The sequence below is a fragment of the Strix uralensis genome, chromosome Z (assembly GCF_047716275.1).
Source record: "Strix uralensis isolate ZFMK-TIS-50842 chromosome Z, bStrUra1, whole genome shotgun sequence".
NCBI classification, from domain to species: Eukaryota; Metazoa; Chordata; class Aves; order Strigiformes; family Strigidae; genus Strix; species Strix uralensis.
The window spans coordinates 15,784,459-15,799,430 of NC_134012.1; the positions used below are offsets into that span (position 1 = coordinate 15,784,459).

Below are 14,972 nucleotides of genomic sequence, written 5' to 3' on the forward strand. Positions count from 1 at the left end.
TATGCTAGCTGATCAAATTTTTTAACTTAAATTTTTCACATTTTATGGTGCCTGGAAAACATGTCAGATGTGAGTGGTATCACTTCACAAATCCACAACTTTGCTGCAGACAAGAACGTATCTTCTTCTATGTGGCTTTGCAACAATATTGATGAGCAATGGAAGATTGGAATAGTCAGTAAAAATTGTTTGTTGTAAAAGAGGAAAGAGAAGAGGAAAAATCACAGGGGTGACCATAACAGAAAAGAAACATTTAAACCAGTGTGTTAAGTTGTAATGAGTAAAGACTAACTAGTTGACAGTAAAACCCATTTGATTTTGCCATGTAAATGGTGAAGAGGTCTGTGTGGGATATTGTCTTGGACAAGAAACACTCAGTGTTTAGGGAGGTTTCAGTAAACAGGACATTATAGTAGGAGGTTGCAGTGAAAAAACACACCCTCTGGAGCTGGACACCTGTTCCTAATTAAGTGCTGTTCTGCAGGAAAGGAAGCAGACTCCCACAGCATGTGTTTAGCAGCATCATTTCCCATCAGTGATACCACTGGCTTCTGTACCACTGTATCCCCTTTTAGCAGGTACACAGGGTCCAAGGGAGGATCCACACCTGCTGGAGTATAAACTGAGTAGATTGCCTTTGGTGTTTGGCTGAAGCAGAGATTTGAAAGGTTTGGTTTTAGGATCCTAACCTGCTTCCCATATTGCTGATGATGATTGCTTTTTCCTGTTTATGAGCCAAAAAATGAATTATTTAAACATATATCTGAAAAAAAAAAGCCCACTATAAGGAGCCCATAGTGATAAATATATTTACAGATAATCTGGCTCTTAAAGTTATTTTACTTTTCTGTGTTCAGGCTTCTGAGGGAAGCAGCGTTGTCCTGCCTGCCATCTCTAGCTGAGTCAAAGGGAGAAACATGGCAAGCTGGTGTGAGCAGGCTGTGAGACCTGCGAAAGGATGACTGGATGCTGGGAGTGTCCTGTGCCCAGGCCCTGTGGCACTGTCTTTGATGCTGCCTGGGCACACGCTTCCCCATCCATGAGGATAAAAAAAACATACGTGAGAACTTCCTAAGGATTGTTGGCTCAAGTACATAATAGTGTGGGGAAAAAAACCCAAACAAAGATGCCAAATTCCTAACACAAAACCTAAAACTGATCAAAGGCAAGGACAGTGACTTTCCCAGGCTTACTATGGAATGAAGATGAATTTAACTCCATGTAATCCATTTTTATTTCAGTGAGGGAACCAAGCCATATTTTTCATTGTTGGTTGACTTTATCAGCTCTGACCTTGATGGAGTTACGTTGCTGTGTGCAATGCATTTGAGCTTAGTGCCATACTTTAAATGTCAGGTCTTGCTTTTGAGGCTTGTTTGTGGTGCTGCAGGCACCACTATTATGAGGCTGGTAGCACAAACATAGGAAAAATTATTCCCCAAAACTTTGCTGAAGCTTTTTACAGGTTCTGTTTAAAGTAGTCACCCACTTTTCCAACACAATTCCAGTACTTTTTCACCTTTCCAAATCCACATTTGTTTAGAGGGCTAATCAGTATTTTGCAGTTCAGCGTGATGTTCAGATCTGGTTCCTAATGGTGTCCTCCCCAACAAGCCAGATTACAGCAGCCATACCTAGTTATTTTAATGCTCTCTAGTGTTGACTTGGATTATAGCACGTTATTTGTTCAGCTTCTCCAGCTGTATTATCTAGCACTAAAACATTTCTACAGCACTTGCAAAATGCAAAACACCATGAAAAAGCACTTGTGGGGATCACTAATTTTAACCATGTGAGAGGTCTCATTCATTTTTAATTTGCTCAGCATCTTGCAAGATCAAACTGTGATCAGATCAAAAAATATGAAATTATCAATAAAAAAAGGCCTTACCCAGGAATTTACTTAAACATTGAACCCGGTGCACCAGGCCCTCTCTTTCTTCCCCCAGCTCTTTGAGAGCTCCAGTGTGAAGCCATAGCTGGTGATCTACTAGCTGGCTCATATTCTCATTCTGTTTCTGGAGCCCATCTCAAGTAAGGAGAGATCCAGTCACTTGATCCAGTTTGCCTGATGCAAAACATTGTGAACACTTTGCAGCCATGCTCACATTTCTGGCTAGGATTCAACCAAATAGCGAAATAGAGCTAACAGCCAGCAGACCATACTTAGTCTGCAGTCAGGCTGCCAGGAGCAGGTTGTAAGGAACACACCAATCCCTGCAAAATCCTTGCAATGCTAAATTAAGCAAACCTTCCCCTGTGAAATCAGTTATACCAATGATAGCCACTATATGAGGTGTTTTGCCAACAGAAACCACACACTGATTACAAAACTTGCCCTTGCCAATATTGCCGCAACATGAAGCTAACATGTCTGGAACATTAGCAAGCTTTCTTATGCATATTTAGTGCCTGACACCTCCTCATCTCCAAATGTTATTTGGCACAAGTTTGTTAGCTTACTTCATACAGAAAATGATGCAGCTTAACCCTGACATTATGAAAAAAAAAAAAAAAAAGAAAAAGATGAGGAGGAGAAGGTATGGGTGAAACAGCATGTAACATCATTGAGTTTCATTTCTTTTGGTCAGATTTTTCACTCCTTCACCTTCCCCCTGAAACAAGCTGTTAATTTTCTTTCCCAGCTAGCAGTGCAAGAGTGCATCAAGCATGAAGAGATGGTTAGCTTTTCCTCTTGATTTAAGCATGTCAGTCTAAATTGCAGTACTTTTCTGGTTCAGTTTCCTCAAAAGGCAACCACATTGTGATTTGTTGCATGGCCATGCTCAGCAGTTATAACCTGTTTTGCAAATGCTGTTTGTGCCTGAGGTTGGCTCCATAAACTGATGCTGCTTGAGCAGGTCCTGCCCTTCTTCTTGCCATCAAATACACCAGCAAAAGCAGACACTGGGAACTGTAGCACTTTCTAACTAACCAGTTGCACAGAAATGTCAAATTCGGTGAGAGGTGAGCTGCCATTGCCTTGACATGAGCCTCCTCTAGTCACATAGCAGTTTGCTTATTTTTCCTAGCCAGTCAGGCTGAAGCCTCAACAAAATACAAACAGAAAGCAGAGGTGTGACACTAGCTGTGGGAGCTTAAAAGAAGGAAAGATTGTTAATGCTTCATTTCCTATTAAAAGGTGATATTTGCTGTATGTTTTAGCAAGTAATGTGCTGTGTGGCAATTGACTTGTTAATCACCTCTCCATATGTAGCAGAAATATGCATTTGCAGGCTATCAAGAAGCTTTCTGGAAAAACTTGCAGAGCATCAATAGGAGTAGGATGCCTATGCATTTATCGTTGAATGTTTTGGGTTGGAAGGGACCTTTAAAGATCATCTAGTCCAACCCCCCTGCAATAAGCAGGGACATCTTTCACTAGATCAGGTTGCTCAAAGCCTCCTCCAACCTGACCTTGAACACTTCTGGAGACAGGGCATCCACAACTTCTCTGGGCAACCTGTTCCAGTGCCTCACCACCCTCATTGTAAAAAATTCTTCCTCATAGCTGATCTAAATCTACCCTCTTTCAGTTCAAACTCATTACCCCTTGTCCTGTCACTGCAGGCCCTGGTAAAAAGTCTCCCTCTATCTGTCTTATAAGTCCTCTTGAAGTACTGAAAGGCTGCAATAAAGTCTCCCCAGAGATTTCTCCAGGCTAAACAACTCCAACTCTCAGCCTTTCTTTATAATAGAGGTGTTCCAGCCTTCTGATCATTTTTGTGGCCCTCATCTGGACCTGCTCCAACAGTTCCATGTCTTTCTTACACCAGGGACCGCAGAGCTGGATGCAGTACTCCAGGTGGGGTCTCATGAGAGTGGAGTAGAGGGGCAGAATCGCCTCCCTCAGTCTGCTGACCACGCTTCTTTTGATGCAGCCCAGGATACAGCTAGCTTTCTGGGCTTCAAGTGCACATTGCTGGCTCATGTCCAGCTTTTCATTCACGACTACCCCCAAGTCCTTCTCCACAGGGCTGCTCTCAATCCCTTCATCCCCCAGCCTGTATTGATACTGGGAGTTGCCCCAACCCTGGTGTAGGACTTTGCACTTGGCCTTGTTGAACTTCATGAGGTTTGCATGGGCCCACTCCTCAAGCCTGTCAAGTCTTGTGTTTTGAAACAGGCTTAGGCAACATAAAAATACTTTCCAAAGGCAACTTCAGCACTTCAACTAGTTACCAAGAGGTAAGAAGTCTGCTTAGGTTTGTGATTCCTTTTTATTTAAGGGTTCTGCATTGTAACTGCCTTTCCTGTTTTTTGTTTTTTTTGTTTTTTTTTTTTTTTTTGTTTTTGTTGGTTTTGTTTGGTTGTTGTTTTTTTGTTTGTTTGTTTGTTTGTTTTTTATTTTTTTACTTGTGTGCAAGCCAGAATCAGCAGCAAACCCAGCTTCAGCAGTGTGCATGGCAGAGCTGGGATACTGATTTACAAACATGCATAAAAACTTTCCTAGTCATTCTTACTCAGGATCTTTGCTGATGCTCTTAGCCACGAGGATAAAGAGTTGCATTCACCTGTCTCATTTTTTTCACCCTACAGGGTAGGAAAAAGTTGCTTATTTGCAATCAAGCACACAGAGGTTACAACTGAAACCACCCAACCACAGAGCAAAATGAGATAAATAATCGCTATGATTGCCAAGCTGTTTTCCACATGTATTTCCTTCCCTCCTAGCAAAGTCCCTTGTAAAGCAGGCTAGGTGGTCTTTTTTGGCTATGTAAAAATAAACCACTATTTGAACCAAATATCACAATATTGAAACAAATCACAACTCTGTAATAGATCTGAAAAGCAGTTTCCCAGCCTGGAACTAAAGGAAACACAGAGGTGATTTTTTTTTTCTGCCAGCAAGAAGCAGTTTCCATAGTTTTAAGATACATTTGCACTTTGCTAAAAACCAAAACCACTCCTAATATGATATTAAACAAAATGAGAATGTAACTGAATATGTCTCAAACATTTGTGGGGTTTTAACCTTACAAACTACCTGTACCTATATTTTTGGTGCTCATGTACTTAGAAAGTGGTACTTGAGAACACAGATCTAGAGGGTCGCTTGTAATGCAATACTTAATTATGCTTAATTAAGGAACAGACACAAACTGGCAAGAGATCATGGTTAGAAAGAAGCTTCTTAGGATCACATTTGTATGCAGAAAGATTAGGTTTCTTATCACTTGTGCTGGACTGAAGACAGCTTTTATCCATTGCTGTACTTCTTGACAGATTACTATGGCAAATCCTACATTAGCCACATTCCTCCTTAATTTGATTTCCATTTTCGTGCACAGTCCTATTACCTAGAGGCTTGTTTCTAAAACTGAATTCCTCTTATTTGGCTTTAGCATCCCTTGTAATAAAAGGATGCTATACAGAATAAAGTTAGCTATTGGGCTCTACACCACAGCAATTTTAGTAGACATGGACCCAGTGTAAAATATAAAAAACATCTAGACTTGACAGGGATAAAGGATATTTCTAAGTTCTAAACACATGCATGATGATTAATCATGTGCGTGAAAGCACGTGTTTACAAATTGCTTAACAAGATGATGAATACAGTTTTTTCAGTATATTTTCTGGAGAGCCATTCAACATTGATTTATTGTGAAATAAAATGTCAATTTTTTGTAAAATTAATTGTGAAAAATACCACATTCCTAACCAAGATGCCTAGTGTACACTAGTGGTAGGAACACCAAAAGAAGAGCTAGTTTTGGCTGCTGAGAATTATCTCCCACAACACATTGCACCAATCACTAGCTGATTTTCAGTTGCTCACATTCCTAAAACCATACAGACTGTTTTGAATTGTAATATATAAAAATGGAAAATAAACATTTTCAGTGTCCAAGATGGAAAATAATGCTAAGAAAATGAAGTTTACAGATGATTCTAGAAATAATGGCAAACAGGGGAAAAAAAAAGCCTGGAAAGATATGTTTACTTCAGGAAGTACTGGATAGATGGAGAGGTTCCACAAGTAAGAATGTAATCAACCTGATACAGTTCAAAATCCTAAAACAGGATTTCATAAAACCCCTGCCATAAACTGAACTAACAATACAAAGGATTTGTCTGGAAAAAAGGAGTTTATTTGAAAAACACTCAACAACTATTATGAAGAAATTACTTTTCCCCTATACATTATTCTATTTACATATACTATATGTATATATACATATACAGAGTTATACTTTGAATTGTGCATTACTGTAATGAATCCATAGAACTATGTATTGTACAACTACTTGGTTTAAGGTTTTGCATTTCTTGGATACAATACAGTGGGGTTTTTTGTCTGAAATTGTCTAAAAATTAAGCATATGTAAGACACATTATCTCAATGCATTGCTAGTTAATTTCCTGTAGACACTGTTATTCACATTAGTAGAGCACGTAGACCTTCTACTAGTGGTAGACATTGACTGGCCACTGCTGTTACTACTGTTAGGATCAAAAGTCTTTTTACAATTGAAGAGATTGAAAAGTTGTCTCTGATACTGAGAAGAAGCATAGTAGTAAATAAGGGGGTCAATACAACAGCTAACGCTGCTGATACAAACACATAGTAGATAGGCAAAGTAGAGATACTCCAGGCTGTTGTCATAAGAAAAATGGATATAATGAATTAATAGAAGGACATTTGTTGGCCCAAAGCAAATAACAAAAACAAAAAAAACAGCCACACACAAGAGCAAGGCACGGGTCTTCTTATTTTGTTTTGCAACAATGGTAGAAGAACTAAGACATCGGATGATACACACATAACAGACAGTAGAAATTATAAATGGCACTACAAAAAACACAGATGAGAAGATGGAGAAGAAGTGGAGATAATACCCTTGAAGTTCAGATTCTCTAAGCACATCATGGCAAGTAGTTATATTTAACTTGGGTATTTCCATTGTTTGCTCTCTGATGAGAAAAGGTATAACCCCAGTTATTGCTACAAGCCATATGATGAAACAAATCAGTGAGGCACGTGTTAATGTACGCCACCCAAGAGACTTCATGGGATACACCACTGCTAAAAAGCGATCAAAGCTTATGCTCGTCATAAGCATTATTGAACAGTACATATTACAGTAGAAGGCAGCAGTGATGAAACGGCACATCTGAGGTCCAAAACACCAGTCATTTCCAGAAAAGTGATAAGCAATCTTGAAAGGAAGCACACTTACAAACAGGACATCTGCAAGGGCCAAATTCAGCATGTATACTACAGCTGGTTTTTCAATTTTCATTTTTTTCAGAAACACGAGTATTGCTGTAATGTTCAGAGGGAGACTCAGCACAAGCACTAAGGTGTAAACCGAAGGGACAAAACGTGTTAGCCACGGACTAGTGAGGAACTGTGCTGTTTGCACTGACACTGTACGTTGTTCATGTAGGAATGATCCAGTCTGATTGGTGGTTCCCGATGCAACTTCCAAGTCATTTTCAGTATCATCTTCAGTAGGTATAGGGTCATCCTGGTGACTTACAGAAGAGATTACAAAACTTCTGAGCTGTGGTGTGCTGCTGTTATATGGGGAGGCTGAAAAATAAGAAAGTATTAAGATTATTAAGCAAATATTTACATGCTACAGGGAAGCAAAAACATACTTCAAAAAGGAAAGCTAAGATCATACTAGCAACACAAAATAATAAGGTTAATTTCTGTTTCAAAGTGCAGACTGATCACAGATGTTAGTTCAACCTTTTTTATTTTGGGTAAGATGTCCTTCTCTGTCTCCTAGCTTGGAAGCTTTTTATGGTAGGGACTCCATCTGTGCTTAAGGATGCAATCTCATCTATGTTTTCTTTGGGCTACTTTAACACAAATACAACAGTAAATTTGCCACCCTTGATCTGTCTTTGCCAGAACCTTCATACAGTTTGTAAGAAATGAGGTGCTGGGATGAATACTAGTATTCAGACACAAAATTCCCTTTAGAACCACTCATCACCAAAATAACAAAAAGTTAAAGTGCAATTGAAACATCAAGTTACTGAAATATTTCTGTGTGTTCTGGAGACATCTTACTCAACCCAACGACTCCCATCAAGACAGATGGCAGAAGTCTGCGCGAAGTTTTCAGAGCAGACGTGGCTCAGCCTTTTGATTGTATCAGACAGGTAGCCACAGATTGCACTGAAACGCTTTGCTTTGCTAGCTCTACTTATCCTACCCCACGGCATGCATCATTGAGGACAGCATGTGTGCCCTCGGGGCACTTCTGAAATCTGCCACTAGTGTTCCCTCTACAGCAGGGTCTTCTGCAGCATGGTTCAGTGACTTGACTAAGAAGAAAAGTGTCAGGACAGGATATCTCTGATTTTTGAATGTAGCTGTAATAAGTTAGGAATTTAGCATTACAAAGTGTTGAATGTGCGGTACAGGTTTATTTATGTTTAAAAAAACCAAAAACCCAAAAAATCAAAAGAGCTACTTTAGACATTTCATAAGAGTTGTTTGTATGAAGACTTATTGTGGAAGACTCTCATTTTCAGCTTCGACTTAATCTAGTTAGGTGTAGCATAATTTAAATACATTATGGGAAGACAGAAGTGAGAGAGTTACTACTGCTCAAGTAATTATTCATCTGCTTAGCTGTGCAACTGATCTTTGTTGAATCCTAGACAACTAAAATAAAAATGGTGTGTTAAGTTAAATCAGTGAGCTGAAAGTACATAGGCATGACTCACATGTCTAAAATGTTACTCATTAGAAGCAATTATTTGTTCTACAGTAATTCAAACAATTTTTTTTTTTTTTTAATGCAGATGAAAACAAAAGCATCTGAAGGAGGCAGATGGTAAAGAGAGGAGTGGCTGCAGCTTTAAACAGGCAGTTACCTCCCTTTGTGCGCAGGCTGTTCGGGAAGGGCCCTGACCAGCTTGAATTTTGGTGAAATTCAGACTTGAATGTGGGGGGAGATGAGAGAAGTGGTAGGGAAATTTGGGGATTTTTTAAAGCTGCTGTGCTGTATGTATCATGCTGTGTCACAGCAGCATTCTGGGGACAGTAGGGACAAAAGAGGGGAAGTGTTTCTGATAATGGTTTTCGTATGCAAAGTGACTAGATTGCAACCTCTGTAGGCCAGAAAAAAAGATGCTGTATGAGAATTTCAGCCTGCAAGCTTGTTGCGTAGGCTGCAGTGGGAACAATTTAGTACTTTTACTGAAACACCAATGCAGAGAAGTATGGGAGATTCAGTGTTTGTACAGAAGGGCATTAAACCAATTTATACAAGGGTCTATTCTGCTGGCTAAAAGAGAACACTAACAAAAGGAAAAACTATAGATCCTTAATCTTTAACCTTACTTTAAAAGTTTAGTCCAAGCAGTTGGATGGCTCAAGGAGTCAGCTCCTAGTTCAGCAGTTCAGGTGCAGCACAAGTTATATTTAACACCTCCAATTTTCCAATTTCAGCCTATGGCTGACATCAAATAGTTAGGTGATTTCCAGTAGTTAATGATCACTGCAGTAGAAATCTGTCACAACTGACACCATCAGTATTCATCTCTTTTGGGAGGACTGTGATTATACTTGAAGGAAAAAAACCTAATTCATTATGCCAGGAGGCTCGTCTCCATGGTAAAGACATCAGTGAGAGTGAAAAATCTTGAACAGTACCTCTAGTATCTCCAGTACATACAAGTTTTATGAATTCAAGACTTTGAATGCTGTGAATATATATTTCTTCCACTGACATTTCTAAAACAGAAAATTTCTTAAACAGAAGACAATGATGAGCCTAGTCCCCGAAAGTCTACATGTCCTTCTTGGTTTCTCCACTGCTGAAGAGCAGTGTGGAGAACCAAGTGAAGAGATGACATGGTTTTATGTGAGGAAGGCATGTTTTTGGGGAACACCGATATAAATGGACTTTGATGAGAGGGAGGGTACACCTTGTCTGGAGTCTGGAACTGTATTGCCAAGATGACCTCTGCATGACATGGTAACTGAGGTGCTTCCAGCAAGCAACCTCCCTCATCCCAGTATCCCTGAACTTTGCAGGGCTTCGCCTGCACTGTCTCACTTGAGCTAGCAGTGCTGCAGTGCCTCACCTTTTGAGGACTAGTGAGCAAACCAGTCAGAACCACTGACCATTACCGGTTGAGGTTAAGTCACTTAATGTGGAACCCCTTGGTGGTAACCTAACCCATTTCTCATCCGTGACTCCTAAGTTAGAACAGTATGAAAATAGGCTAAAGGAAAATAATTATGTTTGGGCCAGTTAACTTTTATCAACTACTGACCTTTGTCTTAGCTATTGCTTATAGTTACTTGAACATTGCTAATAATTTTAATTATTTCCTGAATTCTTGGAGCTAACTTATTTACAAATTTCTTAGATGAAAGCATTTAGAGTCTGCGTTACTCCATTATCAAACTTTTCTAAAAGTAGAATCCTATTACAATAATTCAGGACAAAAAAATTTCATAATTTCAGTTGAGTTAAAATTCTCTGGAATAAACTATAACTTGGTGAAAACTAGGTGTTCTTTGTATAAGCAAAGACTTTCTAAGTTCAGAGTTGAACTCAACCTTGATGCTGTTAACAACACCTCCATGCTGTGTCCTGTGCTCAGTCCATGTCTCCACCTTGAACTTAGATGATGTGAGGTACTACTTGAAAGCCAGCTCTATGGAAAAATGCAATAAGATGTCAAACTTGCTATTTCTTTGCCACTTGATAATATAGAGAGTGGGAATTTAAACTTTCTTGATGAAATTCAATTTAATTTTCATTTAAAAGATTGAGAGCCACATATCAGTTCTTTTCTTTTGCAAGGCTGCTTGTATGTTTGTATGACATAGTATCTGTGTATTAGAAAAAACAATAGTGCTCTTCATGCTCTCCAAAACAGAAAGAAAGATAGTTACTGTCTTGACATTTTGTATTCCTTTTGTGTCAGTGTTTATTTGAAAAAGCTGATCACCAGGGATTTATGCACAGAAGGGAAGAGGATGGAGTGATCAAAGATTCAAAAGATCTTAATGAACCTTGACAATAAACATAGAGGTCAGTAATGGGAAACAGGCATACCTATAAGCTAGGATAGTACAAGGCAGCCAATACAGTAGCTCTACAGAAAAGATTTTTAAACTACTCTTACATAGCTACAGCTATACCAGAGTCTGTAGCACTTGTAAAATATGAATAGGTATGAAAGAACAGGACAAAGGAAGAGCGGGATAAAACATTGAGGTTTCATCCTCGTGGTGTGCAGTCAGGACACTGAACAATATATATACAGTCTTTTCTTTGCATCCAATGAGAACTTTGAAAGGCAAAAATTGTGTAGAATCAGTATGATACTCAAATTGCCTGAAGTTGTCTTTTACTGCCTGTGGTCTTTGCACTGATTCTCTAACAAGGATATAGAGAAATGATGTAGAAAGCTCAGTAAGGTTGGGATTGTTTGGTTTTAACAACTTATACTGTGCTGTTTTCCATCAAGTACTACACATTGTTGGTCTCACAATCAGCGTATGTGTATTCCGCTTATGCTGAAAGCCACTTTTTTTTACACAGAGCTATTTTATGACTTCCTTTTATGTCTACTTTCATATGTGAGGGGCTACTGCACATACTGTTCTGTAAAAGAACTAGAGAGCAAAATATATAATGGCTTCAACCAATCTTAAAAAGCACTCTTGAGCTCTAGAAGAAAATTTCAAAGTATTCTGTAGACCCATCAATCTGGACAGGATGTTACAAACCAGTAATGTTCATGTCCCAAGGGATATCTTTGTGAGGTGGAAAACTAAAGAATAGATTCCTACTCAAGCCAATTAAATATGTTCCCTGTGTACTGCTGGACAACAATTAATACCGATTTCTGGGCATTCCTGTTGATAGCTGCACGCATACCACTGGCGGATAACAAAACGTCAGTTTCTCTTATCAACCCTTTGTATAATCTGCAGCGATAAGCATCTAGAATCTAAATTACTCAGTGACCCATATAGTAGGTACTCACATACAGAATATGATGTTCATGCCAGACACATTTATAAATCAGGTAAGACACGGTCTTGTAGGACAGATGACTATTATTTACTTTTGTAAAAATAAATATGGTATTATCTTTAAAAAATCTTCTTTAACCCACATCTCTGTTATACAGAACTTGTTATTGAACTACATGAGTGATGTAGTAATAATTTGAACACATTTTCCTAAAATTTAGTTTTCTTGCAACCTGATGTCTGCTCCTTTTTGCTTTCCTTTCTCAACCTCTTTCATCACAGGTGCTGGCTTCAAGCAATGATAACATCTTTCTATCCCACTATCAGTGTCTCAAGGCAGGAAGGTCCTCAGACCTGAGCCAGCCACCTCAGCAGCACCTGGTCGACTAATCTTCAAGCACCTAGTGCTAACCCACTGCCAAGCTATTGCTTTTTCACCTGCCCGCAGGACCAGCACTGGTTAGTAATGTGATAACTGTGGATATTGAAGGACCAAGGGAAAAGCAGGGGAGAAGGTGCAAGGGCAGAGCAGAGCTGGGGATACAGCAGTGCACAGGTGATGGGAATTAAGTACATTGAGGTAGAAACAGGGAATGTTATCCAGGTCAGTGGGGAAATGATATTATTACAGTGGGAGCGAGTACAAGGAGAGTAGAAGACATGTTCAGATGGCCAGGCTTTTTTAGTTCTCCTGCACATGACGTAATTTGTTTTGAATTTTTCTTTTCCTAGTGATGTAATACAGTAACTATTTCAATCATTATTTCCTAAGAAAGCAGCAAACAAATAGTGTAATTCAGGATGCTCTTTAATTAAGACTATAATTGCAAAAGGCAGGAAAACAAGTTTGAAAGTTTCCATAAACTGGAAGAATAGCACCCAGCAGTACAATCTTTTTCCTAGCATTAACATGTATAGTTTGTCTTTTACACCCCCATCCCACTCCCACCCCCCTTTTTTTTTTTTTTATAAGGACATTTTCCTTAGACTTCCAATACAAACATGACTGTGGTCTCTTCTTTCCCACTTGTCCTTGTGACAAAAAGTTTTTTAGCCAGAATTATTTGCCCCCTCTGATACTTCCCTCCCAGCTTAATTACAAACACTAGTTCTGTCCCCTTTTAGCCTTCATTTTAGCAGTCAAAGTATGCCATGCTCTTAAATCCCCCCTTAGTTGTTCCTTTAAACAGCCTTTTCTGTATGTAGAGCTTGAACTGAGTCTTCCCAGCAGGCATCTCATGTGGCTAAGCTATTTGTCCAGCAGCACTGTGATCGCTATGTGACTGAAAGAAATGTTAAACTGAATTTTCACAGGAAAAAAAATGTTCCTAATCTCTGAACACATAATCTTGTCTTTTGTACTGTTGTACCTCTAGCAGAAACTGGGAGGTTACATGCATGGATGTACCATGCATCTTCCCTCAGCATCTGCATTGTCAGACAAGCTGTGAGCTACATGGATCCATCGTTTCTTAACGGTTACAGCACTGATGTTGCTATCAGTGCTGTTTCTAATTGAATAACCATGAAGGTCATCTACTTGGGGTGGATATTCTGAACTATTTTGTGTTGGCCGATCTTCCAAACTTTGCCCTACCTACAAATTCAGCTGGCACTCTATCTTCTTTCGGCATCGCCAGTTTTTTAAGGAAGTCCACCAGCACATCTTGCCAGCTTGGTCACTTCCTTCCATTGTAACTTGCTATTGCCCGGCCGCCTCCTTAGCCATGGGACAGCTGTAAAACACTTTTCACCGTCAGTAACCCTACCTGTGGCATTGCGTCTGTCTCTGATCTATGTATTTCAGATCTGTAACATTTCCTTTATTCAAAAAAGTCGTTCTCAAAAAGTATCTGACGCTGCTTTACGCAGGCTAACTTGATGATTCAGCCTGTTCTCCTGCCGCTACTATGAGAACAAACCCAGAGCAGCGTTTCACGACGCCGAAGAAAACGCGATCCTAAGCCCCCATTAAAACTTCAAAGCGGGAGACCGTCGACCTGGCTACACGCCGGCCCACGACGCCGTGCGCTAATGCGCATTTTATTTTCCTCTCCCGAGGCGCACGGCTCCGGCCCGGCGGCCGAACCAGCCGGCGGTGCCGCCGCCCGCCGCCACGGCCGGGATCCTCCCTCGCTCGGCGCCCGCCGGGCCGCGGCTTCCTGGGGGACCCCTCTGGGGACAGGAGCGCTGGGGCCCGGCAGGGCTGGGGCACCCCTCCCCTCCCCGACACCCCCCCCCCCGGGAGCTCCCCCGCGCGCGGCGGGAGCTGCAACTCACCGAGGGGGGCGGCGGCGGCGGCGGCGGGAGACGGGCGCGGGCAGCCGAGCACGGCCAGGGCCAGGGCGCAGAGCAGCGCGGGCAGCGCCCGCGGCCCCATGTCCGCCGCGCCGGGGGCGGGGGGGGCGGGCGGCGGGGAGCTCCCTCCGCGCTCTCCGCTCCCTCTGTCCGTCCGGCCAGCGCAGGGGAAGGCGAGTGCAGCCGGAGAGCGGCGGCTGGCGACGGACGGGCGGCTGGGACGGGGCCGTGCCGTCCTGCCGCGCCGCCCCGGCGGAGGGGGGGCTGCGCGCCCGCCCCGCACCGCCACGGGCGGGAGAGCCGGGCGGCGGAGGGGAGGGGAACGGAGGGGAGGGGAGGCGAGGGGAGGGAGGCCTGCCCGCCCCCGCGGCACAGCAGCCCAGCCAGCAGCCCGTGCGCTGAGAAAAAACGGCAGCGGAAAGCTCTGGCACCCAGCTGAGAAACGGGAAGGGGTCGTGGGCTCGGGCAGGACGACAAAGCAGGAGGTGCAGAGCAAAGGGTTATTACTCTCACGGAATTATTCTTTGTGCAGTCCAAATTGCTAATGCTCCGCAGGAGCACAGTTACAAGACCAGTTGAAATACCTGCATTACTCATGACTGAAAGATCATGCTCATTCAGGAAAGCTCCTTAATATGTAGATCTGCACTGTATAAAGTATACAACATTAAAGTCTGCTTGTACTGCATGGGTTCAGTAAGCTGACTCT

The 14,972-nt window shown here is 41.6% G+C and overlaps 1 protein-coding gene across 1 annotated transcript; it reads right to left on the reverse strand.

Annotated features, from left to right (window-relative positions):
* Window positions 1-6,073: 6,073 nt before the first annotated feature.
* On the reverse strand, window positions 6,074-14,514 carry F2R (coagulation factor II thrombin receptor). The gene is made up of 2 exons (XM_074856610.1): window positions 14,246-14,514; window positions 6,074-7,540 (listed from the first exon to the last, which is right to left on the reverse strand). Exons 1-2 carry the CDS (start codon window positions 14,343-14,345, stop codon window positions 6,339-6,341), a joined length of 1,302 nt encoding a protein of 433 aa, XP_074712711.1. The 5' UTR covers window positions 14,346-14,514; the 3' UTR covers window positions 6,074-6,338.
* Between the last annotated feature and the right edge of the window lie 458 nt (window positions 14,515-14,972).